The 27178-nt window shown below is 40.2% G+C and overlaps 1 protein-coding gene across 12 annotated transcripts in view; it reads right to left on the bottom strand.

Moving 5' to 3' along the window:
• LIN9 (lin-9 DREAM MuvB core complex component) overlaps positions 1 to 27178 on the bottom strand; it is a 56044-nt gene that overhangs the window by 24622 nt on the left and 4244 nt on the right. For 4 of the 12 annotated variants that reach the window (XM_059677817.1, XM_059677816.1, XM_059677818.1 and 1 more), the window contains 10 exons: positions 26070 to 26226; positions 23906 to 23938; positions 22322 to 22416; positions 21352 to 21402; positions 20618 to 20722; positions 12855 to 12988; positions 11340 to 11465; positions 6721 to 6878; positions 5624 to 5757; positions 2181 to 2300 (listed from right to left, as the gene is read on the bottom strand). In XM_059677817.1, coding sequence (XP_059533800.1) covers positions 2181 to 2300; positions 5624 to 5757; positions 6721 to 6878; positions 11340 to 11465; positions 12855 to 12988; positions 20618 to 20722; positions 21352 to 21357 — 783 coding nt within the window. In that variant the 5' untranslated portion in view covers positions 21358 to 21402; positions 22322 to 22416; positions 23906 to 23938; positions 26070 to 26226. The remainder of the gene's footprint in view (positions 1 to 2180; positions 2301 to 5623; positions 5758 to 6720; positions 6879 to 11339; positions 11466 to 12854; positions 12989 to 20617; positions 20723 to 21351; positions 21403 to 22321; positions 22417 to 23905; positions 23939 to 26069; positions 26227 to 27178) is intronic. The other 8 variants (XM_059677821.1, XM_059677820.1, XM_059677814.1 and 5 more) reach the window with 5 other exon arrangements.

Here is a 27178-nt window from a genome sequence, read left to right as displayed (position 1 = left end):
TCAAAAGTTTATAATGGTCTCTATTGTCCACGAATGAGTGAGATCATGTGGTACTTTTCCTTTATTGACTGGCTTATTTCACTTAGCATAATGCTCTCCAGTTCCATCCATGACGTTGCAAATGGTAAGAGTTCCTTCCTTTTTAGAGCAGCATAGTATTCCATCGTGTAGATGTACCACAGTTTTCTAATCCATTCATCTACTGATGGGCACTTAGGCTGTTTCCAGATCTTAGCTATGGTGAATTGTGCTGCTATGAACATAGGGGTGCATATATCCTTTCTGATTGGTGTTTCTGGTTTCTTGGGATATATTCCTAGAAGTGGGATCACAGGGTCAAATGGGAGTTCCATTTTCAGTTTTTTAAGGAAACTCCATACTGTCTTCCATAGTGGCTGCACCAGTCTGCATTCCCACCAGCAGTGCACAAGTGTTCCTTTTTCTCCACATCCTCTCCAGCACTTGTCGTTTGTTGATTTGTTGATGATAGCCAGTCTGACAGGTGTGAGGTGGTACCTCATTGCTGTTTTGATTTGCATCTCTCGGATGATTAGTGACTTTGAGCATGTTTTCATCTGTCTCTTGGCTTTCTGAATGTCCTCTTTTGAAAGGTGTCTATTTAGGTCCTTTGCCCATTTTTTGATTGGATTGTTTATCTTCCTTTTGTTAAGTTGTATGAGTTCCCTATAAATTTTGGAGATTAGGCCCTTATCAGATATGTCATTGGCAAATATGTTTTCCCACACAGTGGGTTTTCTCGTTGTTTTGTTGATGGTTTCTTTTGCTGTGCAGAAGCTTTTTATTTTGATGTAGTCCCATTTGTTGATTTTTTCTTTAGTTTCAAGTGCCCTAGGAGCTGTATCAGTGAAGAAATTGCTTCGGCATATGTCTGAGATTTTGTTGCCTTTGGATTCTTCTAGAATTTTTATGGTTTCCTGTCGTACATTTAAGTCCTTTATCCATTTTGAGTTTATTTTTGTGTATGGTGTAAGTTGGTGGTCTAGTTTCATTTTCTTGCATATATCTGTCCAATTTTCCCAACACCATTTATTGAAGAGACTATCTTGGCTCCATTGTATGTTCTTGCCTCCTTTGTCAAATATTAATTGAGCATATTGGTTCGGGCCGATTTCTGGGCTCTCTATTCTATTCCATTGATCTATATGCCTATTCTTGTGCCAGTACCAGGCAGTTTTGAGAACAGTGGCTTTGTAATACAACTTGATATCTGGTATTGAGATCCCACCTACTTTGTTCTTTTTCAGGATTGCTGCAGCTATTCGGGGTCTTTTTTTATTCCAGATGAATTTTTGGAAAGTTCGTTCTAGATCTCTGAAGTATGCCGTTGGTAGAAATATTTTACACTTTAATCAAATGTTTGTGAATTGTTTTCCTGTGCCTCATCTCATTTGATCCTCACAGAAGTCCTGGAATAGGTAGATAGGAGACTTGGTGGAATCCTACTTTCTTTTCATTAGCCAGAAAACGGAGATTTAGAAATCTTAGAAACTTGACCCGATTTGAAAATGACTAGGTTTTCTCACTGTGCAGAATATAGTCAAACACTGTTGCAGTTAAATATTTTACCCTTAGTTCTCCCTGTGTGATCTACAATAATAATCTGCTTCATGTTGATATATTATATAATTGTGCTACTGACAATTATCTGAAAGAGAAGTTGGGGTGCTTCACTGGGCTGGAAAAAGTTTAGCTAAATCAGAAAGCAGGTCAAATTAAGCAATTTTATTCTATATCTATAAAAGGCTAAGCTGACTTGCACATGCGTGATACATATAAAGCTCTCGCTGGCGCCAATCACATGTGTGTTTCCATCTGTCATTGTCCATTGTGAATTTGGTTGACACTTCTAGTGTAGAGAAAGGGTGAACAGCGACATTAAAATATTTCTTCTAATTAATTTCCTTTCAATGTGCACGAATTCGTGCACCAGGCCACTAATATTTAGATAAAGAGTCAATTCTCTTATATTTAATATTGTATTAAAAACTCTACAAAAATATTTCCAGTTGAAGCAACTGTTTACTATTTTATTTAAAATCTGACAACTCAAAATAATATGGGTCCCTCCTGAGGTTGCTGTAATAGATGTATATTTCATAAAACATAATTCGCATTGATAATAACCATTTAAATTACTGATGACATTTTAAAAACGTTACCGTAGTGGGTGCTGGGAGAAGAGGAGGGTAATGCAACCGTGGTGGAGTCATAAAAAACCGAGAAGGCCGCTGTTTCTGTCCAAAGGCAGCAATGGGCATTGTCTCGTGAGGCTCATTACTCTACGGGAAACGAGAAAAGTCCTAGACTTGTAGAAGTTTGCCAATCATTTTAGTCTCATACACATGACATTTCTGCTTGATATACACTAGCTCATACTGTTTTCCAGAGACTATATTATCCTACAAAGATCAAAGGGCTAGAACTTAAGTCAGAGTGTGAAAATACTAGACTACCAAGAAAGTGAACCCACAAAACAAGAAGAATTAAGAAAAAGACCAAAAGACCAAAACAGAGGATCAAAGATGCTGCTTGTGTGTAAAAGACCATCTAAATGCTACCTACTGCAATTAAAGTGAACTTTCTGGCCAGAGAAAATTAGTTAGGTGTTCTCAAAAAGGAAATTACATTGATGAAGCAGAAACCATTTTCCTATATTGGAAAGGAAGGTTGAAAGATTTCATCCTTCAATGAAAAAACTTATGTCTGGTGTTCTTTGCTCTGTATCTAGTCCAAATTTTCTTTCTCTCTTATTTGTCCTCTCTACAAATTATGTTGGATAAGGAAACCCTCACAGTAAATAGTCATAGTTTTCAAAAAGTACGTATCAGAAAAGGAAGATTCTTTTATTTTTACACTAAGGAGATAAAGAAATTTTGATTCTTTTATTTTGTTTTTGTTGTTCATCCTCACCTGAGAGTATTTTATCCACTGATTCTTAAAGAAGTGTAAGGGAGGGGGGGAGAGTAAGAGAGAAAAACATTGATGTGAGAGAGACACATCGATAGGTTACATCCTATACATGCCTAAGGGCCAGGGATTGAGCCTGCAACCAAGGAACATGCCCTTGACTGGAATCGAACCCGCAACCCTTCAGTCCACAGGCCGATACTCTAACCCAGTGGTTCTCAACCTTCCTAATGCCACGACCCTTTAATACAGTTCCTCATGTTGTGGTGACCCCCAAACATGAAATTATTTTCGTTGCTACTTCATAACTGTAATTTTGCTACTGTTATGAATCATCATGTAAATATCTGATATGTAGGATGTATTTTCATTGTTACAAACTGAACATAAAGCATAGTGATTAATCACAAAAACAATATGTAATTATATATGTGTTTTCTTTTCTTTTTTTATATATATATTTTTTATTGATTTTTTACAGAGAGAAAGGGAGAGGGATAGAGAGTTAAAAACATTGATGAGAGAGAAACATCAATCAGCTGCCTCCTGCACACCTCCTACTGGGGATGTGCCCGCAACCAAGGTACATGCCCTTGACCAGAATCGAACCCGGGACCCTTCAGTCCGCAGGCTGACGCTCTATCCACTGAGCCAAACCGGTCAGGGCATATATGTGTTTTCTGATGGTCTTAGGCGACCCCTGTGAAAGGGTCGTTCAACCCCCAAAGGGGTCGCGGCCCACGGGTTGAGAACCACTGCTCTAACCACAGAGCCAAACCAGCTAGGGCAGAAATTTTGATTTTTAATTGTAGGCCCATAAACCTTAAAAGTCAAATTAAAGAAATTTTTAAAAAGCGAGGCTAAAGGCTAACAATTTAATTTCCAAGATGCTTAGAGGCAAACAATCTATATATATTAAAAGGCTAAGCGACTGTCCGACCGGCGGCTAGGTATGATGCACACTGACCACCAGGGAGCAGACGCTCAACGAGTTGACAAGCTGCAGTTACTGAGCAGCGGTGGTTCTTGAGCGACGCACCCCGGAACCAGAGAGGAGGGAGCCCAATTCCAGGGTGCGTTACCTGAGAACTGCCCTGTCGAAATCCGGGACCCCTTGGGGGATGTCAGAGAGCCCGTTTCGGCCCAATCCCCGCAGGCCAGGCCAAGGAACCCCACCTGCTGGAGGGACCCTGCTCACTCCGTAGACGCCCTTTGAGCCACAGCGCTGCCCCAGGTGCGACCGGCCTGGGAGGGACCTTGGGAGGTTGGCTCCAGGGCGTGTCTGGCCCGCCTGGCCCAGTACCATCCTGCCAGCCACCTTCTAATTAATTTTCTTTCAATGTGCACAAATTTGTGCACTGGGGCGCTAGTTTTATTATAAAAAATTCATTACTGTCCTGGCTGGTGTGGCTCAGTTGGTTGAGCATCGTCCCACATACCAAAAGGTCATGGGTTCGATTCCTGATCAGGGCACATATTTAGGTTGCAGGTTTGATCCCTGGTTGGGGTGCACAGGGGAGGCAGCTGACCAATGTTTCTCTATCAACCCCCCCCCCCCCTAAAAATCAATAAAAGCACATCCTTGGCTGAGGATTAAAAAAAAGAAAGTTCATCATTGAGCCCTGGCCAGGTAGAGCTCACTTGATTAGAGTGTTGTGCCAATACACCAAGGTTGCAGGTTCAATCTCTAGTCAGGGCACGTATAAGAAATGACTGATGAATGTATAAATAAATGGAACAACAAACTGTTTCTCTCTCAAATCAATCAATAAAATTTTTTTTAAAGTTCATTATTCACTTTTTAAAAGCTTTGTTAGATTGCAGAGATTAGTCCTTAAAATTATTTTAACTTATTAGAAAGGTGTATAATTTTCATGACATGGCTAGATCAAGTATGATCATGAAATAACGGCCCAGTAGTTTAGTGGACTGTATCAGAAACTCAAAAGGCCTGAATTCCTCTCTCAGCCCATCAGGAAACCAGCTCTAGAGCCTGGACTAAATTACTGACAGTGTCTGTAATGACTAATGTCTCAGTGTCACCATGCAAGACGTGGGAGGGACCAACACCTGCCCTGTACAGTGCTGGGGACAAACAGGAGAACAAACCTTAAAGTGAAAGATGTTACCTCAGACTTTAAAAATCACTCTGCAAGAGGACTACACTCTAACAAAACAGCTGAAACGAAAGTGTTTATAGAGCTTATTCGAGTCAGAAGTGAAGAGTTCTGTTTCACTAAAGTGCCATGTGGTTAAGGTATAATAAAGAAATGGCCCTAACCGGTTTGGCTCAGTGGATAGAGCATCAGCCTGCGGACTGAAGGGTCCCGGGTTCGATTCCAGTCAAGGGCATGTACCTTGGTTGCAGGCACATCCCCAGTAGGGAGTGTGCAGGAGGCAGCTGATCGATGTTTCTCTCTCATCGATGTTTCTAACTATCCCTCTCCCTTCCTCTCTGTAAAAAACCAATAAATATATTTAAAAAAAAAAAAATAGAGAAATGGCAGATTCTCAACAATGTGGAATGCTTAAGTATAGTTCTGTCCCAGGGGTCCCAGAGGCAGGGCTTGGAACCCTAAGGATCTTTTCCTCAGTGACCTGAAATCTTGGTGATATCATACAGCACAATCTCTAAGAAAATTCTACATAACATATTTAATATGCATAACATACAAATATATTATGAAATACTCACAAGAACTTCATAGTCAGGGATAGTATGGGTTCCCAGCCCTGTCCTATCGAAAGTGACTCTGTAAGTAGCATTACAAGTATCCACAGCATCTATCTGCCCAGTGAACAGACCATCATGAACACCACGTAATCGTGCTGAGAAAAGAACCAAAAAGGCATTATGTTTGGAAGATATAAAGAACTGTCAAATCCAAAACTGCTCCAAGCATGTAATTTGAAACATAGAAAGAACAGTATTGTTGTCTGTTATAGTTTCCAAAAAAATTATGCATTTTATTTTCAGTTTAGAGAAACAAAAAAATTTTTGATAGAAAACTATAAATGAGCCCTAACCGGTTTGGCTCAGTGGATAGAGCGTCGGCCTGCGGACTGAAGGGTCCCAGGTTCGATTCCGGTCAAGGGCATGTACCTTCGTTGTGGGCACATTCCCATTGGGGGTGTGCAGGAGGAAGCTGACTGATGTTTCTCTCTCATTGATGTTTCTAACTCTCTATCTCTCTCCCTTCCTCTCTGTAAAAAATTAATAAAATATATTTTTAAAAAAGTAAAAGCTAAGGCTCCCTTCCCTCCAGAAACAGCCCCTGATTAGTCCAAACATTTCTCAGTTACTAACCCACCCACTCACTTATCACCTTGCTATTTCTTGTACTACATAGTTGTGATTTTAGTTTACCAAATTCTTGAAGATAATTTTAAACTTGGTTTTCGCAGTACTTTCCCTCCCTGTTATAAATGAAGAATATACAGAATCACATCTACAAATGGACAAAATTTATACCCTTACAAAATTTTGGGCAAACTACCTAGTGAATAATTTAGTCTTATTAAACCATTAGAAATGGACTATATCTAGACCCAAGGATCCTAAGAAGAATGGTTTTTATGAACTACACAGAAAAGTCTGCTTTAAAAAAGGGAAAAAAAATAATTTAAAATTTTGAAATTTAAACAATTCACAGATGAAGAAACAGTCATCTCTACAGTATACTGCTGTAGAACTGTATTTAAGCTTTCTAAATTTAAAAGTCATTTCTCTAATGGAGTTTATTTTGGAGAAAAATTAAAAGTCAAAATATCGGTAAGCTTGTCTTTACTAACCTGTAACTTTGGTTCCAATGACCAGGGGCAGAGGAATCTCATCTGGGAGATCTTTGAATTGTGAAAGATCTGCAACTTTCCTTTGTTGCAAGAGCCGGATTTTCTGCCGTTTCTGTTTTAATGCTGATCTTTCTTCCTCAAAAAATGCAGAAGAACATCTAGAATAAATTATAAAAATAATATAAAATAACTACCCTATACAAAAACTTTAAATCAGGCCATCCATCTCGCTCTTGAGTACTGTATTTAAAATGGGTTCATAGAAGGAATAATTTCTTTTCAAACATCTTATTAAAAACAGACCTTGCAAGACTCAAAGATACATAAGCAAGTCTAGATTGTTCCTTCCTACAAAGTAGAAGGATTTGTTCACATCCTTTGACAAAACTGTGGCTGGATCCCAGGTCTTCTCTTAAGGAAAAAGTTCCCCAATCAGAAAGGATATATGCACCCCTATGTTCATAGCAGCACAATTCACCATAGCTAAGATCTGGAAACAGCCTAAGTGCCCATCAGTAGATGAATGGATTAGAAAACTGTGGTACATCTACACGATGGAATACTATGCTGCTTTAAAAAGGAAGGAACTCTTACCATTTGCAACAGCATGGATGGAACTGGAGAGCATTATGCTAAGTGAAATAAGCCAGTCAATGAAGGAAAAATACCACATGATCTCACTCATTCATGGATAATAGAGACCATTATAAACTTTTGAACAATAATAGATACAGAGGCAGAGCTGCCTCAAACAGATTGTCAAACTGCAGCGGGAAGGCTGGGGAGGGTTGGAGGGCAGGAGGTAGGAGGGTAAGAGATCAACTAAAGGACTTGTATGCATGCATATAAGCATAACCAATGGACATAAGACATTGGGGGATAGGGGAGGCTAGGGGACTGTCTAGGGCGGGGGGATAAAATGGACACATATGTAATACCCTTTGTAATACTTTAAGCAATAAATAAAAAAATAAAATAAAATAAAATAAAATAAATTTTTAAAAAAAGGAAAAAGTTCCATTTTAATATTCTATTAAGAAGAGCATGACATTTTCCCTGTCACCCAGTGAGCCTACTAATACAGGAATTAAATATTAGACGTGCCTGTGTAAACGCTTAATCATTCTTCCTGCCTTGAAGTATGAATACTAAATTTACTCTTATCTTTAGGGCTTGTCTTACTTATATTTTCAAATTCTATGAAGAAACAAAGGTATTTAAACACAGATTTCATGCCACAAAATATATATCATCACAGTCGAGATTAATAAAGTATGAAGACATTGGTTACCATTAAGTTTCCTTGTGCCACTTTATTATTCTTATTTTGCACTCCTACTTCTATACTCCCATTTCCCAAGCAATCACTGAGTTGCTTTCCATCATTATCATTTCTATCTTCTAAAGTTTTATATAAATGGAATCATCTAGTATGTACTCTTTTGTCAGGCTTCTGTCATTTAGCGTAGTTATTCTAAGATTCATACATGTTGTCATGTATCAGTGGTTCATTCCTTTTTACTGGAAAACAGTATTCTATTCTATGGACGCATCACAATTTGTTTATCTATTCTCCTATTGGTGCATGTTTGGGTTGTTTCCTGTTTGGGGCTTTTACAACAAAGCTGATACGAATATTTGTGTATAGGTTTTTGTATAAACATATACTTTCATTTCTCTTATGTGAATACGTAGGAGTGATATGGTTGGGTCATATGGCCAGTTTATGTTTTAACTTTTAAGAAACCAAATATCACCAAAGAAGAAATATAGATGGCAAATAAACATATGAAAAGATGATCCACATCATATTGAAGCATCCATCTTATATAAAACCTGCTGTCTGAAATTTTAACCCTGCTAGTCTGGCTTCTGTAAACATTTGCTTGCTTAAATAAGGAAAATAACACTCACTTCCCTTCCAGAGGCCGTAAACCATGCCCCAGACAGAGCTGTCAGGCTGGCACCAGGCCAGGCCTGGAGAGATGGTCTCAGGGCCCCTTCCCAGCACACAGGCCTCCTTTCTCAGAAGGCCCGGAAGACTCATTCCAAATTTGGGAGACAAAGAACTGGAAAAAGTATAAATAGGGAAAGTTTCCTCCATGTTGGGGGCTCAGAATTTGAAAGATATTTTTCTCTGTGCCCGTGCATAATAATAATAAAATGTAACTCCCTTTCTCTAAACCAGGGGTCTTCAAACTACAGCCTGCGGGCCACATGCAAATACAAATATTGTATTTGTTCCCGTTTTTTTTTTTACTTCAAAATAAGATATGTGCAGTGTGCATAGGAATTTGTTCATAGTTGTTGTTTTTTAAAACTATAGTCCAGCCCTCCAACGGTCTGAGGGACAGTGAACTGGCCCCCTGTTTAAAAAGGTTGAGGGCCCCGGCTCTAAACGTTGCTTAGTTTTTCTCCGTTCTTCTGTAACAATATGTCATTAGGGAAATGCAAATGAAACGAGATGCCACTATTCTATTAGAAAGCCAGAGTCCACGCACTGACACAAATGCTAGCCAGGCCATGGAGCAACAAGACTCTCATTCACCGCTGGCGGGAAAGCAAAACGGTGCAGCCACTTTGGAAGACAATTCATTGGTTTCTTATAAAACTAAACATGCTCTTACCATATGATCCAGCAACCACAGCCCCGGTATTTACACAAATGAACTGAAAACTTAGGTCCACACTAAAATCTGCACACGGGTGGTTATAGCAGCTTTATTCCTAATCATCAAAAATTGGAAGCAACGAGGTGTCCTTCATAGTGAATGGTATACATATAGATATGAAATATTACTCACGGCCAAAAAGAAGGTGCTACCAAGCCATGATTACTAAGTGAAAGAAGCCAGTCTGGGAAGGCTACATACCCTATGATCCCAATGCATGACATCCTGAAAACGCAAAACTAGGGAGATGACAGGAAGGGCAGGGGCTGCCAGGAGCTGGGTGGAGGGGAAGGACGCACAGTGCGGCTGAGGATTTTTAGGGCAGGGACTCTGCTCTGTCTGATGATAACGGCGGGTATATGTCCTCATATAGTCCTCAAACCCACGGAATGTACACAACTAATCACAAGAATGCACCCTAATGTTAACAATGGACTGTGGATGGTTATAATGCAGTGATGGCGAACCTTTTGAGCTCGGCGTGTCAGCATTTTGAAAAACCCTAACTTAACTCTGGTGCCGTGTCACATATAGACATTTTTTTGATATTTGCAACCATAGTAAAACAAAGATTTATATTTTTGATATTTATTTTATACTAGGGGCCCGGTGCACGAAATTCGTGCACTGGGTGTGTGTGTGTTGGGGGGGAGGGGGGGAGTGTCCCTCAGCCCAGCCTGCCCCTTCTCACATACTGGGAGCTCTCAGGCGTTGACCCCCATCACCCTCCAATCGCAGGATCAGCCCCTTGCCCAGGCCTGACGCCTCTGACAGAGGTGTCAGGCTTGGACAGGGGACCCCCATCTCCCCCCGATCACTGGCTCTGGCCCCCGCCCAGGCCTGAGGCCTCTGGCCCAGGAATCATGCCTGGGCAAGGGACCCCCATCTCCCTCTGATCGCTTGCTCCACCCCCTGCCCAAGCCTGACCCTCTGACCCAGGCTTCAGGCCTTGGCAAGGGGACCCTCATATCCCCCCAATCCCCGGCTCCGCCCCCCACCCAGGCCTGATGCCTCGGCCAGAGGAGTTGACCCTCATCACCCTCCGATCACCAATCACCGGATCGGCCCCTTGACCAGGCCTGAGGCCTCCGGCAGAGGTGTCAGGCCTGGGCAGGGGACCCCCAGCTCCCCGCGGTTGCAGGCTCCGCCCCTGCCCAGGCCTAAAGCCTCTGGCCTAGGCGTCCGGCCCGGGCAGCGGGGACCCGCAGCTGCAGCGGCCCCTCGATCATGGGCTCCGCTTTAGGCCCAGGCAAGGGGCCCCTAGCTCCTGGGACTGCCAGCTTCAACCGTGCCCAGCTCCCATCGCTGGCTCCACCCCTACTTCCTGCTATCACTGTCCAGGGCGGCAAAGGTGCCTGATTCTCCGATCATGCCTGGGGGGCAGGGCAAAGGCGGCCCCGGGGCCGCCTTTGCCCTGCCCCCCAGCTCTTAGCTCCCCCCTGGGTTTCCGATCACTGTCAGTGGCAGGGGGCTTCTTCCTGCTTTCCCTTTCGCCTCCCTGCATTGTGCCTACATATGCAAATTAACCGCCATCTTGTTGGCAGTTAACTACCAATCTTAGTTGGCAGTTAATTTGCATATAGCCCTGATTAGCCAATGAAAAGGGTAGCTCGTACGCCAATTACCATTTTTCTCTTTTATTAGTGTTGATATTTAAATGCCATTTAACAAAGAAAAATCAACCAAAAAAATGAGTTCGCATGTCACCTCTGACACGCATGTCATAGATTCGCCATCACTGTTATAATGTGTTGATGTAGGTTCACCAATTGTCATACATGTACCCGTGTTGGAGGATGCTGATCACTGTGAAGGCTATGCCTGTGTGGAGGCAAGGGGGTATATGGGAAATCTCTACACCTTCCTCTCAATTCAGTTGTGAACCTAAATCAACGCAGTAATGATACTCCTGACATATTGATTTTACTTGAAACAAAACATTCTTACCTCCGTGGTTTTCCCATTAGCCGCCTGATTTTTCCCCATTCTACTCTTGTTAACTTTCTTGTTTTCAAATTAGGAAAAGATTCCTTTAGACATACACAGAAGTCATTATCACCTTCAAAGAGCGGTCTACAAAATAGAAATGGCATTTTAATGGTTAATAGACAGTGTGTTACTTAAAGAGACAAAAATTTAAATATGCATTTCAATTTTCAACATCAAACTAATCACAAAATGCAAACTTTCAGTTTTACACAAAATATATACACATCAGATACACAAAGGGCTAAAACTGCATTAAATTCTTGGCTTTTGTGGAACAAATCATGTGGAACAGTTAGCCTGTGCTCGAGAGGCCCAGGAGACACTCATGTTCAATGTCCTACAGGAGTACACCCTCGGGGCTATCCTGGCTCTGGCAGTGCACCTGCGAGGATAAGCAATGTTAGCTACAAAGTGTTTGTCCCAAAGGAACACCTTCATCAAGGAGTCCTCTTTGAGAATAAATCCGTTTTAGAAGACCGGAGCACTCCAGAAAGTTAGAACGGAATTCAAGAACTCAGACCACACTCCGACACCCTCAGAGCCTGCTTATATATCTATGGAAAACCTGTGGACAACAATAATTCTATTCATGGGTTTGGGCAGTCAAGAACTAGCAATGATACACAAAGGTCTTGGGCTCTGGCCAGGGTGGCTCAGTTGGTTGGGTGTTGTCCGGTGCACCAAAAGGTTGCTGGTTCGATTCCCGGTCTAGGCACATGCCTGGGTTGTGGGCCCCATCCCCAGTATGTGGCATGCAGGAGGCAGCCAACTGATGGCTCTCCTCACATCAATGTTTCTTTTTCTCTCACCCTCTTCCTTCCTCTCTCTCTAAAAATCCATAAAAACATGTATTTTTTAGAAAGGGCTTGGGCTTAAATATGAACAGTCACGAGATTTACCAGAGGAGAGCAGGCCACTGGTGTGGACGGGAAGTAAAGATAAGTAGCCAGCAAAGCACCACCCAGAACCAGCAGGGAACAGAATGTGACGGCTGAGAAACCAACATTCTTCCTCAGCAAATGCTGTTAGTGCATAGATTCTTAATGTTTTATTTAAACATTTATGTGTAACTAAAGTTCCTAAGTGCTACCAAATAAGAAAGACTATCCGTCTAGAAATCTTATTGAATCCACTATTTCTCTACTATTATACTAACACTTAAAATCTGAACAATTATAAAACAAGCCCCATTCATTGCAAATACTGGTTCTTTGTGTCACAGTCTTTATAAATTATAATATAAAAATTATACTTTCATTTTATTTACACTAAAATGTATAATAACTTCTTCCTCAAAAAGGGGGAAGAAAATGATGAGAAATGGCAACAGGTCAAACCAGAATAAAGAATAGAAAAAGGAATTTAGGAAAAGAGGCTCAAAATGGACCTACAGAAAAGGTTATAGCTTATAACGTTTGAAAAACTTAAATTTTTGCTTCAAGTAATACTCATCATATAATTCATGATACATACTTATCTATATTTGAGTAGAACCACTCATATATGCACCATTTATGCGCTTTGGGAAGCTTGAGTAGGTTGCGTAATCGAAAACCAATCTTTTGTGAGGCTTTCTTATCTGGTGTTGACATTGTTGCTGTAAATTTCTATACAATAAAGAAACAGAGATTAATTACATTTCCATTAAGTAAAAATGAGCTTCTACAACATTGAATACATTTGTAAAAAAGTAGATTACAGTTAAGTACTCAAAAAGACTCCACAATGTCCAACATGAAACATTTGTTATTATTTAATAAGCATTCTAATTAATTATGACAAAGTTAACTAAAGCCTCTGGTTTCATAACATTCCTACAAAGAAGGTGAACTATGTGTCCCCAACATGTTTGCACTGCAGTACAATTTCAATTAAGGCAAGCAGGAAAAAGATGCTTGTGAGAAATATTCCTAGAGTTCCTGGGCCGGAAAAGACCAGTAAGAGAACTTTGCTGCTCCTGAGAGAGTCAGAGAGAAAACATATAAGCGAGCACGAGGCCCAGACGGCTTCCAGTGAATTCTTCTATTAAACCAGGGCTCCAATGCTATTAAATTGCTTCAAATCACTGAAGAAGAAAACATAGTTCCGAACTATTTTCATAAAGACCACGTAACACAGATAATAAAATCTGCCCCAAGTATAATAAAAGTAAACCTCAGAAAATATCACTTATTTCTATGAAATTTAAAAACGCTTAGAAAGATATCCTGTATTCATGGGCTGCAAAAAATTAATACAGAGTGGGGCAAAAGTAGGCTTACAGTTGTTCGTATGGAAAATAATACAATAAATAATAAATAATAATACAAGAATAAACTGTTTCACATACGAAGAATAAATTGTTTCATGTACATACAACTGGAAACCTACCTTTGTCCCGCCCTGTATTATTAAAATCTCCATATTACCCAAAACAATCTAGAGATTCAATACAATACCTGTTAAAATTCCAATGGCATTTTCACAGAAGTAGAACAAGCAATTCTAAAATTTGTATGGAACCACAAAGACCCCAAATCTCCAAAGCAATCTTGAGAAAGAACAACAAAACTGGAGGCATCATGCCCCCTGATTTCAAACTATATTACAAAGCTACAGTAATCAAAACAGTATGATACTGGCACAAAAACAGACACACAGGTCAACAGAATGGAGTAGAGAACCCTGATATAAACTCATACATATGATAAATTAATTCAAAGGAGCTAAGAGTATTTAACAGGGAAAGGACAGTCTCTTCCATAAGCACTGTTGGGAAAACTGGAAAAAACACATGCCAAAGAGTGAAACTGAATTACTATCTCACACGCATAAAACTAACCCAAATGCATTAAAAAACTGAATGTAAAACTTGAAATTCTTCCTAGAAGAAAATAGGCAGTAAGCTCCTTGACCTTGGTCTAAGTGACGACTTTTTGGGTTTGACATCAAAAGCAAAGGCATTGAGCCCAGCCAGTGTGGCTCGGTTGGTTGCGTGTAGTCCCATGAACCAGGTCATCATTCAATTCCCAGTCAGGGCACATGCCCAGGTTGCAGGCTTGATCCCCAGTAGGGGGTGTGCAGGAGGCAACCAATCAACGATTCTCTCTCATCATTGATGTATCTACCTCTCTTTCCCTCTCCCTTACTCTCTGAAATCAATAAAAGCATATTTAAAAAAACAAACAAAAAACTTCTAAAACTCAACAGCAAAAAAACTAGCAATTAAAAAATGGGCACAGGATCTAAATAGACATTTTTCCAAAGACATACAGAGCGCTGACAGATACACGGAAAGATGCTCCACATCACTAACCATCAGGGAAATACAAATCAAAAGCACAATGAGCCTGGCCGGTTTGGCTCAGTGGATAGAGCGTTGGCCTTCGGACTGAAGGGTCCCAGGTTCGATTCCAGTCAAGGGCACAGGCCCAGGTTGCGGGCTCGATCCCCAGTAGGAGGCGTGCAGGAGGCAGCCGGTCCATGACACTCTCTCATCACTAGTGTTTCTATCTCTCTCTCCCTTCCTCTCTGAAATCAATAAAAATATGTATGAAAATAAAACACAATGAAATCTCACGTTATGCCTTTCAGAACGGCTGTTGTTAAAAAGTTAGGAAATAACAAGTGCTGGTGAGGACATGGAGAAAAGGGAGCCATTGTGCACCACTGGTGGGAACGTAAACTGGTGCAACCACTACGGAAACCAGTATGGAGGTTCCTCAAGTAATAACAGAACTACCGTATGACCTAGCAATGCCATTGCTGGCCATTTATCAGAAGAAAATGAAACACTACTTGAAAAGACATATACCCCCTTTTTATTAACCAATGTCACCCCAATAAATTTAATAATAAAAAGAAAAGATAAACCCCCATGTTCACTGTAGTATTATTTACAGTAGCCAAGACACAGAAGCAACCTAAGTGTCTATCAATGGATAAAAGAATAAAGAAAATGTCACTCACACACACACACACACACACACACACACACACGCACACACTAGAATATTATTCAGCTATAAAAAAAGAACGAAATCTTGCTATCTGTGGCAACATGGATGGGCCTTGAGAGTATTATGCTAAGTGAAATATATTAGACAGAGAAAGACAAATACCATATGATCTCACTTATATGTATAATCCAAAGCAAACAAACAAACAAACAAACAAAAACAAGTCCAAATTCATAGATACAGAGAACATATTGGTTGCCACAGGTAGGAGTGGGAAATGGGCCAAATAGGTCAAATGGTAGAAACTTCCAGTTACAAAATAAATAAGTCATAGGGATGGGCTACAAAGTATGATGACTATAGATAATACAGTATTGCATATTTAAAAGTTGCTAAGAGATTTTAAAAGGTCTCATAATAAGAAAAAATATTTGTAACTGTGGTGACAAATGTTAACCAGACTTATTGTGGCAATGATTTTGCAAATATACAAATATCAATCATTATATTGTACACCTGAAAGTAATATGTTATATGTCATTATATCTCAATTTTTAAAAAGCTTTAAAAAAAGAATGTTACCAGATAAACACCATCAGAACATCAAAAGAATACAGCACAACCAACTAAAACTTCTGTCAAAAATGCAAGGATTATAAATAGACACACAAAACAAAATGTAAGGAGATTCCAGTATTAAAAAACTGTTAATATAACTTGCCATTATTAATAAATCAAAACAATAAAACTCATATGATCACCTTCACTGATGCTAAAGACATTGATAAAATTCAATATCTATTAAAATAATTCTTAATAGAATAGAAATAGAGGAAACCACTGAAAAAATACAATAAACTAAAAGTTAAATGGTACACCTAAAGTAATGCTTGGAGGAAAATCTATAGGGTAAATGCCTATATTAGAAAAGAAGAAAGATCTCAAATATACAACCTACCTTTCCACTTTAAGAAACCAGAAAAGAACAAATAATACCCAAAGCAAGCAGAAGAAAAAAATAATTAAGATTAGAACAGAAATAAATGAAATAAAAAACAGAAAAACAATAGAAAAAAATGTGATGAAACCAAAAGTTCTTTGAAAAGAACAACAAAACTGCCATCAAGATTTTTTTCCTAATCAGGTTGAATCTAAAATTTACATAGAAAAAAATGTACAAGAATATTTAGGAAAATCTAAAAATAGAGTAAGTAAGAATGTCTTATAGACATTTAACCAAAATATAAAGCAATATTAAAACAACTTGACACTAGCACATAGAGACATAGTAGACATAAAGAGAGAAAGCCTAGAAATAATCCCAAATATATACAGAAGTTTGCCTCGTATTGCAGGCAGCATATTAAATCAATGTATAAATGATGGATTACGCAGTAAATGTGACCAGGACAAGTAAGTAGTCGTCTGGGGAGGGGGGGGGGGATCAGGTTGCAGTCTTACCTCATTCCTTACTCCAAAATAAATTCCAGATGGACCGAATATTTAAATATTTAAAAAATGAAATGATATAAGAAATATGAGAGATGGGGTGGGCTAGAAGGGGTTAAAGGGGGAGGAAAAGGGGGCATATGTAATACTTTCTTGTTGAAATATGTAATCTTTATTGTTGAAAGATTTTTAAAAAAAAGAAATTTGAGAGAATTCTAGAACTATAAATTTCAGACTAAAGAAGGTCTTTCTGAGCACAAACTCAGTAAATCATAAAAAGGAAAGACAGTTATATTTGACTCTTAAAATTTTTATTCAATCCTGCATGGTGAAAAATACAAAGTAAAAAAACAAACTAAAAAATAAAAAACCTACAAACTCTGAAGAAAAGGATAGCCAATATAAACAGCCCAAAGGCTAATATTCTTAATATATACAAAATTCTTACAGACTAATAAGAAAATAACTGCCCAGCCAGGTGTGCTCAGCAGTTGAGCATCGACCCAGAGATCACCAGTTCGATTCCCAGTCAGGGCACATGCCCAGGTTGCAAGCTCAATCCCCAGTGTGGGGTGTGCAGGAGGCAGCCGATCAATGATTCTCTCTCATCCCTGATGTTTCTATCTCTCTCTGTATGTTGGGAGTTAAGCATAAATAATAACCAATTTACTATAAATTATTATTATCAGAAAAAGTGTTACTTTTCTTTCCTTTGAATTACTGACCCAGATTTTTTAATGGCTCATTGGATACAGTAAAACTATAGTAGAGATCCCCTGTTGAGTATGGGGAAATATATTCAAACTATTAGTGGAAATAGAAATTATTCCAACTTTTATGAATTGACTTTGTTGGCACTATCTTCTAAAGTTTCAATGTTCATACCCTTGTAGCCATCACACCTCTTTCATTCAGCGCATGGAAAATGAAGTGACTGTACAGGGAACAGGGTTTCTTTGGGGGGTGATGAGAACGTTCTAAAACTGGTTGTGCTGCTTGCTCAATTGTGCCTACATTAAAACCACTGACGTGTCACGTTAAATAGGTGAGTTGGATGATACATGAATTATATCTCAATAAAACTGCTAAAACATAAAAAAGCAGGGCTCTGGAGACAGGATGTCTGCCACGTTAGTAGCAGCCTTCACTTCCTAGGTTTGTGGCCCTGAGCAAGGTACTTGTGTCTGTCTTCTCATCTGAAAAATGGGAGATAATATAATAGTAGCCTATCTCATCAGGACTGCTCCAGAGCAAATCAACATAATACACATGCGGGGGCGGGGTAGGAGTGGGAGGCGAGGGGCAGTGGGGGGCATCTGGAATACTTTCAATAATAAAGGTAAATTTAAAAAACAAACAAAGGGGTATGCCCCAGCCAGTGTGCTCCGTGGTTAGTGTGTCAGCCAGAGAAGCCAAGGGTCGAGGGCTCTCTGGCCCAGGGCAGGGCCCTAGGTTGCGTGTTCCCCGCCCTGGCTGGGGTGTGTGTGGGGGGGGGGGGGGGCAGCCACTTGATGTGGCTCTCTCACATCAATGCTTTTCTCTCTCCTCTTCTCCTTCCTTCTTCATTCCACTCTCTTAAAAATCAATGGAAAAACTATCCTCAAATGAGGATTAACAACAACAACAACAAAACACACACAGACAGAATATAAGTACTTAGAGGCTGAGTAGGAAGATAAGGGAACAAGCCATGTCATGTAAATACAACTTGAAGAACTAGGCACGTTAAGGCTAGAAACGACAATCTCAGAAGTCTCATCTCAGAAGCACAAAGGACTGTAATAGTCCTAGAAGGACCATGTGTCTGCAGAGCAAGGCAGTGGATGAGTTGGGCAGGATGGCTTTATAGTCACAGAGACTAAAGTTTTCTGAATGCTTGGAAATTTTCCTAAGAAACAGCTAGAGGAAGAAAAGAAGTTTTAAAACAACCCACTTTAGAGAGTTGTTACGCAAATTATCCTAATAACACACCTCTCCTAAGTCAACACAGGAAAAAGTTATTTAACTATTTCTTACATTCACTCAACCTTGTATCCAACACCTACTAAGCCCAACTATGCACATTTTGTATTATTTCCATTTTTCAAACTGAAGTTTAGATGCTCATGTACATTTGTTATTAAAGTTTTTCAAAATATCTTTTTGTTCACTTTACAGAACGTAAGCATTTGTATTATTTGAGATTATCATAAAGGCATGGAAGGCGTTTTATGTGCTTGGTAGGGCATGTTGCTGGTCACTCCTTTAATCCCTCTGATGCCCAATCCCTGGCTGAGGAAATCACCTCTACTATGACCCACCACACTGAAGTCTCCAGCACTCGGGGGAAATGAGCCCTGGCCGGTGCTGTTCCTTCAGTGGTTCCATTCCCAGTCAAGGGCACATACCTGGGTGGCAGGTTTGATACCCACCCAGTAGGGGCTCATGAAGGAGGCAACCAACTCTCTCACATTGATGCTCTCCTCTCTCTCTCTCTCTCTCTCTCTCTCTCTCTCTCTCTCTCTCTCTCTCTGTCTCTCTCTCTCTCCCCTCCTCCCATTCTTCTTCCCTCCCTCCCTTCCACTTTATCTAAAATCAATGGCAAAAATCCTTGGATGAGGATTAACAAAACAAACAAAAATGACAGGGAAGTAGGGAATGACTTTCAAAAAATAAAAATTTGATAGGGGGGAAAAAATCACATTATTCTTTTTTTAATATATATTTTTATTAGATGCCTGGTGTACAAAATTCATGCACTGGGGCGGGGGGGGGGGGGGCCCTCAGCCCAGCCTGCACCCTCTCACAATCCAGGACTGCTGGCTCCCAACCACTCGTCTACCTGCCTGCCTGATTGCCCCTAACCGCTTCTGCCTGCCAGCCTGATTACCCCCTAACCACACCCTTGCCAGCTTGATCGATGCCTAACTGCTCCCCTGCCAGCCCGATTGCCCCCAACTGCCCTCCCCTGCCGGCCCAATCGCCCCCAACTGCCCTCCCTCCCCTGCAGGCCTAGTCACCCCCAACTGCCCTAACCCGTCAGCCTGGTCGTCTCTAACTGCCCTCCCCTGTTGGCCATCTTGTGGTGGCCATCTGGTGACCACATGGGGGTGGCCATCTTGTGCGAGGGTGTGATGGTCAATTTGCATATTACCTCTTTATTATACAGGATTGATTTCAGAGAGGAAGGGAGAGGGAGAGATAGAAGCATCAATGATGAGAGAGTATCATGGGTTGGCTGCCTCCTGCACGCCCCCTATTGGGGATCAAGCCCACAACCAGACAAGTGCCCTTGACTGGAATCAATCCTGGGACCCTTCAGTCTGTAGGCTGACACTCCATCCACTGAGCCAAACCACCTTGGGCCACATTATTCTTGAAGTTAGTATTTCCTTATCCAATTTTCATTCATTGCTTTGATTCTTACATGTCCGCCATGACTTTTAAAAGATGCCAGCCCCAGCCGGTTTGGCTCAGTGGATAAAGCATCGGCCTGTGGACTGAAAGGGCACGTGCCCGGGTTGTGGGCTCGCTCCCCAGTGGGGGGGGGGGGGGGCCTGCAGGAGGCAGCTCATCTCGATGCCAAATTCCAAACTGATTCCATATTGCCAAACCCATTTGCTTAATGCCCACTATCTCCATTCTTAGAAGAAAGTGTATTTGTAAGACTGAGGACTGGCTTTCTATTCTGGTTTCAAGTCCATCAATAAAATAATAGCATTTTCTAGGTAACTACAATAGCAGCTAAGGTAGAGCACTGATTTAAAGAAAAGAACTTGTTACTCAAAATGTAACAATAAATATAAACTTATTACACTGAGCAGTTGCTCACTTCCTATCACATGAAACAAAATTTTAGCACACACATACCTGTGGAACCATTGCAACCCTCTGGTTTCTTTTAGGTGATCTTGTATTTATTTGTCTGTCATCTTCATCAGAAAAGAATCGACTTCGTTTTGAATTTCTGAAAGGCTATGATATAAATTATTTTATTTCATGAAAAGACTGAACACTTCCCACTTTTGTTCCAAAATATAATTCTATATAGGAAAGTACAGCTAACTCTAGATTATTAGCAGGCAGTACAGGAGGATGAAGTAGGTAATACAAAGTACAAGTGATCTCAGATTTAGAAAGCAGTAAGATACATATTTATGCAAAATGTTTACAAATAGAACACCTAGCTGATGATTAAAACTGGAACCGAAATCAAGCAGCTTTGAATGAAGGCAGGAAAATAAATTCTGGAAATTCCAGTTCTTACTATGTTGGTGTCTGGGTTAATGCCACCTGGGTGCATCACATATGTCTGTTGAATAGGGCGGGGCTAGGGCAAAGTGACTAGGTCACTCTAGACTCCAACTCTAAATGTATATAATATACTAGATCTGAGGTCAAAAATTGTTAGCTGAATTTCCATTTATAAATAAAAATATGAGATACCTATAACAGATACCTGATAAATGCCTGTAGAACTAAAAAAAACTTAAGTGCCCAAAGTACATCATATACTTAAGGGTCTATAATAGGAAAAATTTTACAGTCCATTCTAGGTTCAGAGGTCTCATGAAAAGAACAACAGAAATAATATCCCATAGTACCTGCATCCTTTTTCAAATCCTTCTTCCACTATTCAAGACAGAGCTTCATGCCTATTTAGAAGGGAGGGAGGTACAGAGAGCTAGCAACATGTGGGCAGCATCCCATCGCGTCAAGGTTAGAGGTTAGGATCCTTGAAATTAAATCCACTGAGAGTCTCAACCCTCCACAGCCCTGACCGGAAGCCCTTCTCCCCTGCTTCCTCCCAAGAGGAGGAAGAGGATGATGGTGACAGAACTGACGGGAGTGTAACGTCCTGCACATTCACTGTGGTCGGCTGTCCAGGTACAGTGACCACTGCTGTGTATCCCAGCTCCAGGCTTGTTTAAGGACTGACCCCTAACCTCCTGGGCAGGGGAGGAGCAGAGGTCCCCCAAATCATTAGTCCTGCCAACTATACGCTCACCTCTACTTCCCACCCCTAAATGCAGTTACCCTTGACCTACACAAGATTTTACTATTTTACCACTTATTTATATATCTTTTTGTAGGGACCAGAGCCATGCAAATTTTACTATCTAATAAAAGTACGAGTTTGGGTTGTTGGAATTTTGTTGTTTTTGCCTATTTTAAAAAAAAACTACAATTACTTAACAAATGCTTAACAATGACCAGATTATCACAGTCTACAGATTATTTACTTATATAGGATCATATACCGCTCAATGGCACTTAAAGACTCAAATGCTTGCCCTGGTGGGGTAGTTCAGTTGGTTAGAGCGCCTTCCAGATATGCTAAGGTTGCAGGTTCAATTCCCCCGTTAGGACACATACAAGCAGCAACTAATGAATGCATAAATTAGTGGAACAACAAATTGATGTTTCTCTCTTTCAAATCAATCAATTTTAAAAAAACCTCAAATGCTTAAAGGTGGGGGGAAACCTTGGAAAATTTTTACTGTGCTGTAAGAACTTGCACATGACAATAATACAAACAATTTAGCTATCATATTCTAAAAACTAATTCCTTACCATTTCCACAGCAGAGCCTGTATTCCTGCCTTTCCAAACAGGTGTTTTTTGTAAAGAACTGAACTTTTCATTCCATGTGTTAGATAAGCTTCCCTCTGTAATAAATAATTATTACTAATAAGATTTAGGTTTAGCTCAACGGATTTCATACTATGAACATTGCCTTTTTAATAATAGCAATATATCTGAAGTATTTACCAAGATAAGAAAAAATACACTGATTATAATAACTTTAGTTTATTTCAAATGAAAGGTCTCTTCTGTGTGTTTTTGTTGTTGTTGTTTTGGTCAAACTCTAAGTAACTTGGCAAGGCAAGGCAATGCATCTTGAAAATATTAAATTTTCTTATTAAAACATGTGTGGCTTCTTTATTCTCATTTTCCAGGAACTATCTCATAAATACAATCTAATCGAAAGCAGGCAATGAAAAAAACTTCTTCTAACCTTGAATTTAGAGCATATTTCTAAATGTTTTCTACTTCAGAATATGAACCCTTGATATTCAAAAAAGGAAATGTGTGATGTTTCTGTTTTCCTTAATTCTAAGAAGTGTCTTGAGTTGTATGCAACCAGAAGAGATTCAATCAAGTGGCCAATTGGACATACTATGAAGAAAAGGCTGAGTTTAACTTTTATAAAAAGGATCTTTACACAGAGAAACAGAGAGTCCCGGGATGGGTACACCAAACGCAGTTAGCTCATTTCCTTCTGGCTGCTCATCAGCATTTTCTAATTTTTTTCTATAAGAAATTTTATCATGTGTACCATACATACATATAATATACACGGATATATGTATTTTTAAAAGAAAAGTGATTTTACTATTGAGGAAGAATATGAAATACTTTTAATAAGTATGAAGTATTTCATAATAATGAAATACTTTTTTAATAAGTACAAAAGAAAAAAGGTAGGATGGGGTTGATCTTGGTAGGCAAATAAATTCGGGTAACTCTGGAAGATAAGTGTTCTCAAGCCAGAGGATTTAACTTGGTAAATCACCAACTCAAAGCACAACACAGTAGTTTTAAAAATTAAAAGTACTAATGAGGCTTAGAATATCTAGCTTAGTTCCAAATGTACTTACCCAGTAGAATCTTGCTCAAAAGGTAAAATTTCAAAATGAGCTATATTAAGAGGGTTGGTCTAATGTACTACTTACAGAAAGAAACAGCAAGACCAAGGAACATTTATCTTTTTTCTCAGAAAAGGAAATTATTATTGTTCTTTTATTTTTAAGAGATTTGTATTATTACTTAAAGGCAAGATTCTTAAAAAATAAGCTATTATGCAAAAATACAGCTTAGCATAATTGTTTAATGAATGTTTAAAAAATAAATGTTTTAAATCTAATAAGGAAGTTCTTTAATCAATAATTCTAGGGGGAAAAATTCTTAGTAATTTCTAATATCCAAGGACCAATTTGTAACAGCATATGAATGTAAAATTGTCACCAGTGAAAACCAGTACTGAAAAGCTATAATGAATCATAACTCAGAAGAGAGAAACACTAACCCACATTCATTCCATGAATTAAATCTCTAGCTTATGCCATACCTAGAGAACCAGGGGGGGACCCTTACCTTTTAAACTGACAAGGGCTTTTGCTGAAGAGCCTGCAATTAAAACAAATCACTATTATTCCATAATCAAAGTGAGAGAAAAAGAACTTGATTGGGGCAGAAGCAATCCATTTAGTTTTAGATGTTGAGTTTGAAGTGACGGTGGGATGTGCAATTAGAAATAACTAGTAGACATTCAGCTCAAAAGGTAAGGGAGAACTGGAGAGACATCTGGGAGTCTTACTGAAGTTGTGACAAGTGGAGACCTTTCCCAGGGTGAAAAATGTAGAAAGAGGGGAAAGAAGACGACTTAAGGACAGACACAATTCTGGATCTTCATCTAGAAGTGTGCTGGTGCTGGAGAAGGAAAAGAGAAGGGAACCGACATTTACGGAGGCAAAGATCAGGGGCAATACAGGGGGAAACAGAAACCGTGCCGGCCCTGTCGCAGTAGGCAGCAAGTCCCCTGGGTGTGCAGAATGCTGGTTTGTGCAACACTTAAAGACCCAGGCTGCAAAAGGAGTTCAGGAAAGGCCAGGGGGACTAGCACAGAGTTGGAGGGGTTCACTGGCTAAAAGAAACTTTAGTGCGTATTAGAATAATCAGAAAGCTCCTCCAGCACAAAGAATCTGTACGATTAATAAAGGTCCCTAGGGATGCTGGTGCAGGTAAGCCGCAGGCTCATCTGAGAAACACTGAGCTACTGGTGTGAATCAAGGACAGGATTTTTATGAAAAAGGGAGAGCACGAAGTTGAAAATTTCTGAATTGAATATGTGAACTGCAAAGAAGTCTAAGTCATTTGAAAAATAATAAAGGGTGATCTCTGTCACTTATATGTGGCATCAAACAAACAGACAAACTCAGATAGGTACAGAGAAGAGGCTGATGGCTGCCAGGGTGGGGGAAATAAGTGAAAAGTACAGGCTTCTAGGTCTAAGACACATACACCTGGGGATGTGACGCACAGCATGGTGACTACAGCTAACAATGCTGTCACACATCTGAAAGTTGCTAGAACAGATCCTAAAAGTTCTCATCACAAGGAAAAAACTTGTAACAATGGGTAGAAATGGGTGTTAGCAGGACTTAGTGGGGTAATAACTTTTGCCCTCTATATATCTATAATAATAAAAGTGTAATATGCTAATTAGATCGGACGTCCTTCTGGATGAAGTTGCCGCGGCAGGGCCGAGGCAGAGGCGGGGGTCAAGGCAGCGGCGGGGCCAAGCCCCTTGCACAAATTTCGTGCATCAGGCCTCTAGTATATCTACATCAAATCATTATGTTGTACACCTAAAACAATACAATGCTATGTCAATTACACCCAATTTTAAAAAGAAATTAACAAGGGAAAAACACCCTTTCTATGCTCCAAAACAGAAGTTATTCATAGAATTATAGATGAACAAATCTTCTTCTGTTTAGAATACCTATTATTTTCTTTTATTAGTCAAATTATTCATCACTCCTAGTTTTCAATTTTATTTTATAATCAGCTACTTTCTCATCTCAGTTACTGTGACATCCATTTATATTTGTAAGACTACAATCTAAACTCAGACAGTAGTGAAGTTATTTGAAATGTGGTCAGTTATTTGCATTGAGAAAAGACAATTTTTTTATCTTTTATTTACTTATTTATTTATTTTGTATTTTCTTATACTTAAGCTTTACTTGTAGAGAGTGGGCTGCCTTCATTTATTGACACTGCTAGGTGCTGGGGACCTGGGTGTAATCCCTGCAGTCACGGAGGTTTTGTTTTTTTTGGGGGGGGTTTGTTGTTTTTTTCATTGCTTAAAGTATTACAAAGAGTATTACATATGTCTCCTTTTTTATTTTCCCCTTGACCTTCCCCCGGCCTCCCCTACCCCCCAGTGTCTTGTGTCCATTGGTTATTCGAAAAGACAATTTTTTAAATGGCATGTTCAAAATGTGTGTAAATATCTTTAAGGAGCCACTACACATATAAAAATTGAGAAATGAAAGATAATCTCAGGGGATAAAGAAAGAAGAACATGAACTTAGTACAGAAATCAGTGAAGAAAGATTCTCGGTGTTTAACAGAAGTAGCAGTAAGTTACAACTCATATAAACAGACAGACCTGAACTGAGAAGCAGCAGATACAGTATTGTAGTTCTGGATATGAAACATTTTTTATGCATCTCAGATCCTTAGACCTCACCTGACTTTTCCTCCAGGGGCAGCAGAACAGACAACCCATCAACATCAAAGCCACTGCTGCTTTCACTACCCTCTTGCCTAGATGTGGAGAATGGTTAACAGGACAACTGAACAGCTTCTGATGGCAAATTGAAGCTTAATGACCAAAGGCAGTAACGCTGTGGGGAGAAGTTGGGAGAAACGCTGTCAAGTCTTGCTAAGAAACTTCCAACAACACAACAGACAGAAACAGTGGTGGGCAGGACACATCCCCCAGCGTGGCTACCGTGAGAAACGTGGTTCCCGTGAGAAAAAGGAGCGACCCTGCACACATTCGGGAGTATGCACAGACTGCCAAGGCATCCCGGTCCCTGCTATAGGCACATGGGACAGGAGAGCACTCAAAGCGGCGGAAGTCCCAGCTCTCAGAGAATTTCCATTCTAGTGAGGGAGGTAAACAAATACCACCTGCACCAAATAATGCAGGGTGATATGAACAGGGAACCCGCACCGAATAATGCAGGGCGATACCAACAGGGAACCTGCACTGAATAATGCAGGGCGATATGAACAGGGAACCTGCACCAAATAATGCAGGGTGGTACCAACAGGGAACCTGCACCAAATAATGCAGGGTGGTACCAACAGGGAACCTGCACCAAATAATGCAGGGTGGTACCAACAGGGAACCTGCACCAAATAATGCAGGGTGATATGAACAGGGAACCCGCACCGAATAATGCAGGGCGATACCAACAGGGAACCTGCACTGAATAATGCAGGGCGATATGAACAGGGAACCTGCACCAAATAATGCAGGGTGGTACCAACAGGGAACCTGCACCAAATAATGCAGGGCGATATGAACAGGGAACCTGCACCAAATAATGCAGGGCGATATGAACAGGGAACCTGCACCAAATAATGCAGGGTGGTACCAACAGGGAACCTGCACCAAATAATGCAGGGTGGTACCAACAGGGAACCTGCACCAAATAATGCAGGGTGGTACCAACAGGGAACCTGCACCAAATAATGCAGGGTGATATGAACAGGGAACCTGCACCAAATAATGCAGGGCGATATGAACAGGGAACCTGCACCAAATAATGCAGGGCGATATGAACAGGG

The sequence above is a fragment of the Myotis daubentonii genome, chromosome 20, assembly GCF_963259705.1.
Source record: "Myotis daubentonii chromosome 20, mMyoDau2.1, whole genome shotgun sequence".
In the NCBI taxonomy this organism is placed as follows: domain Eukaryota; kingdom Metazoa; phylum Chordata; class Mammalia; order Chiroptera; family Vespertilionidae; genus Myotis; species Myotis daubentonii.
This window is presented reverse-complemented; position numbering and strand designations above follow the sequence as displayed.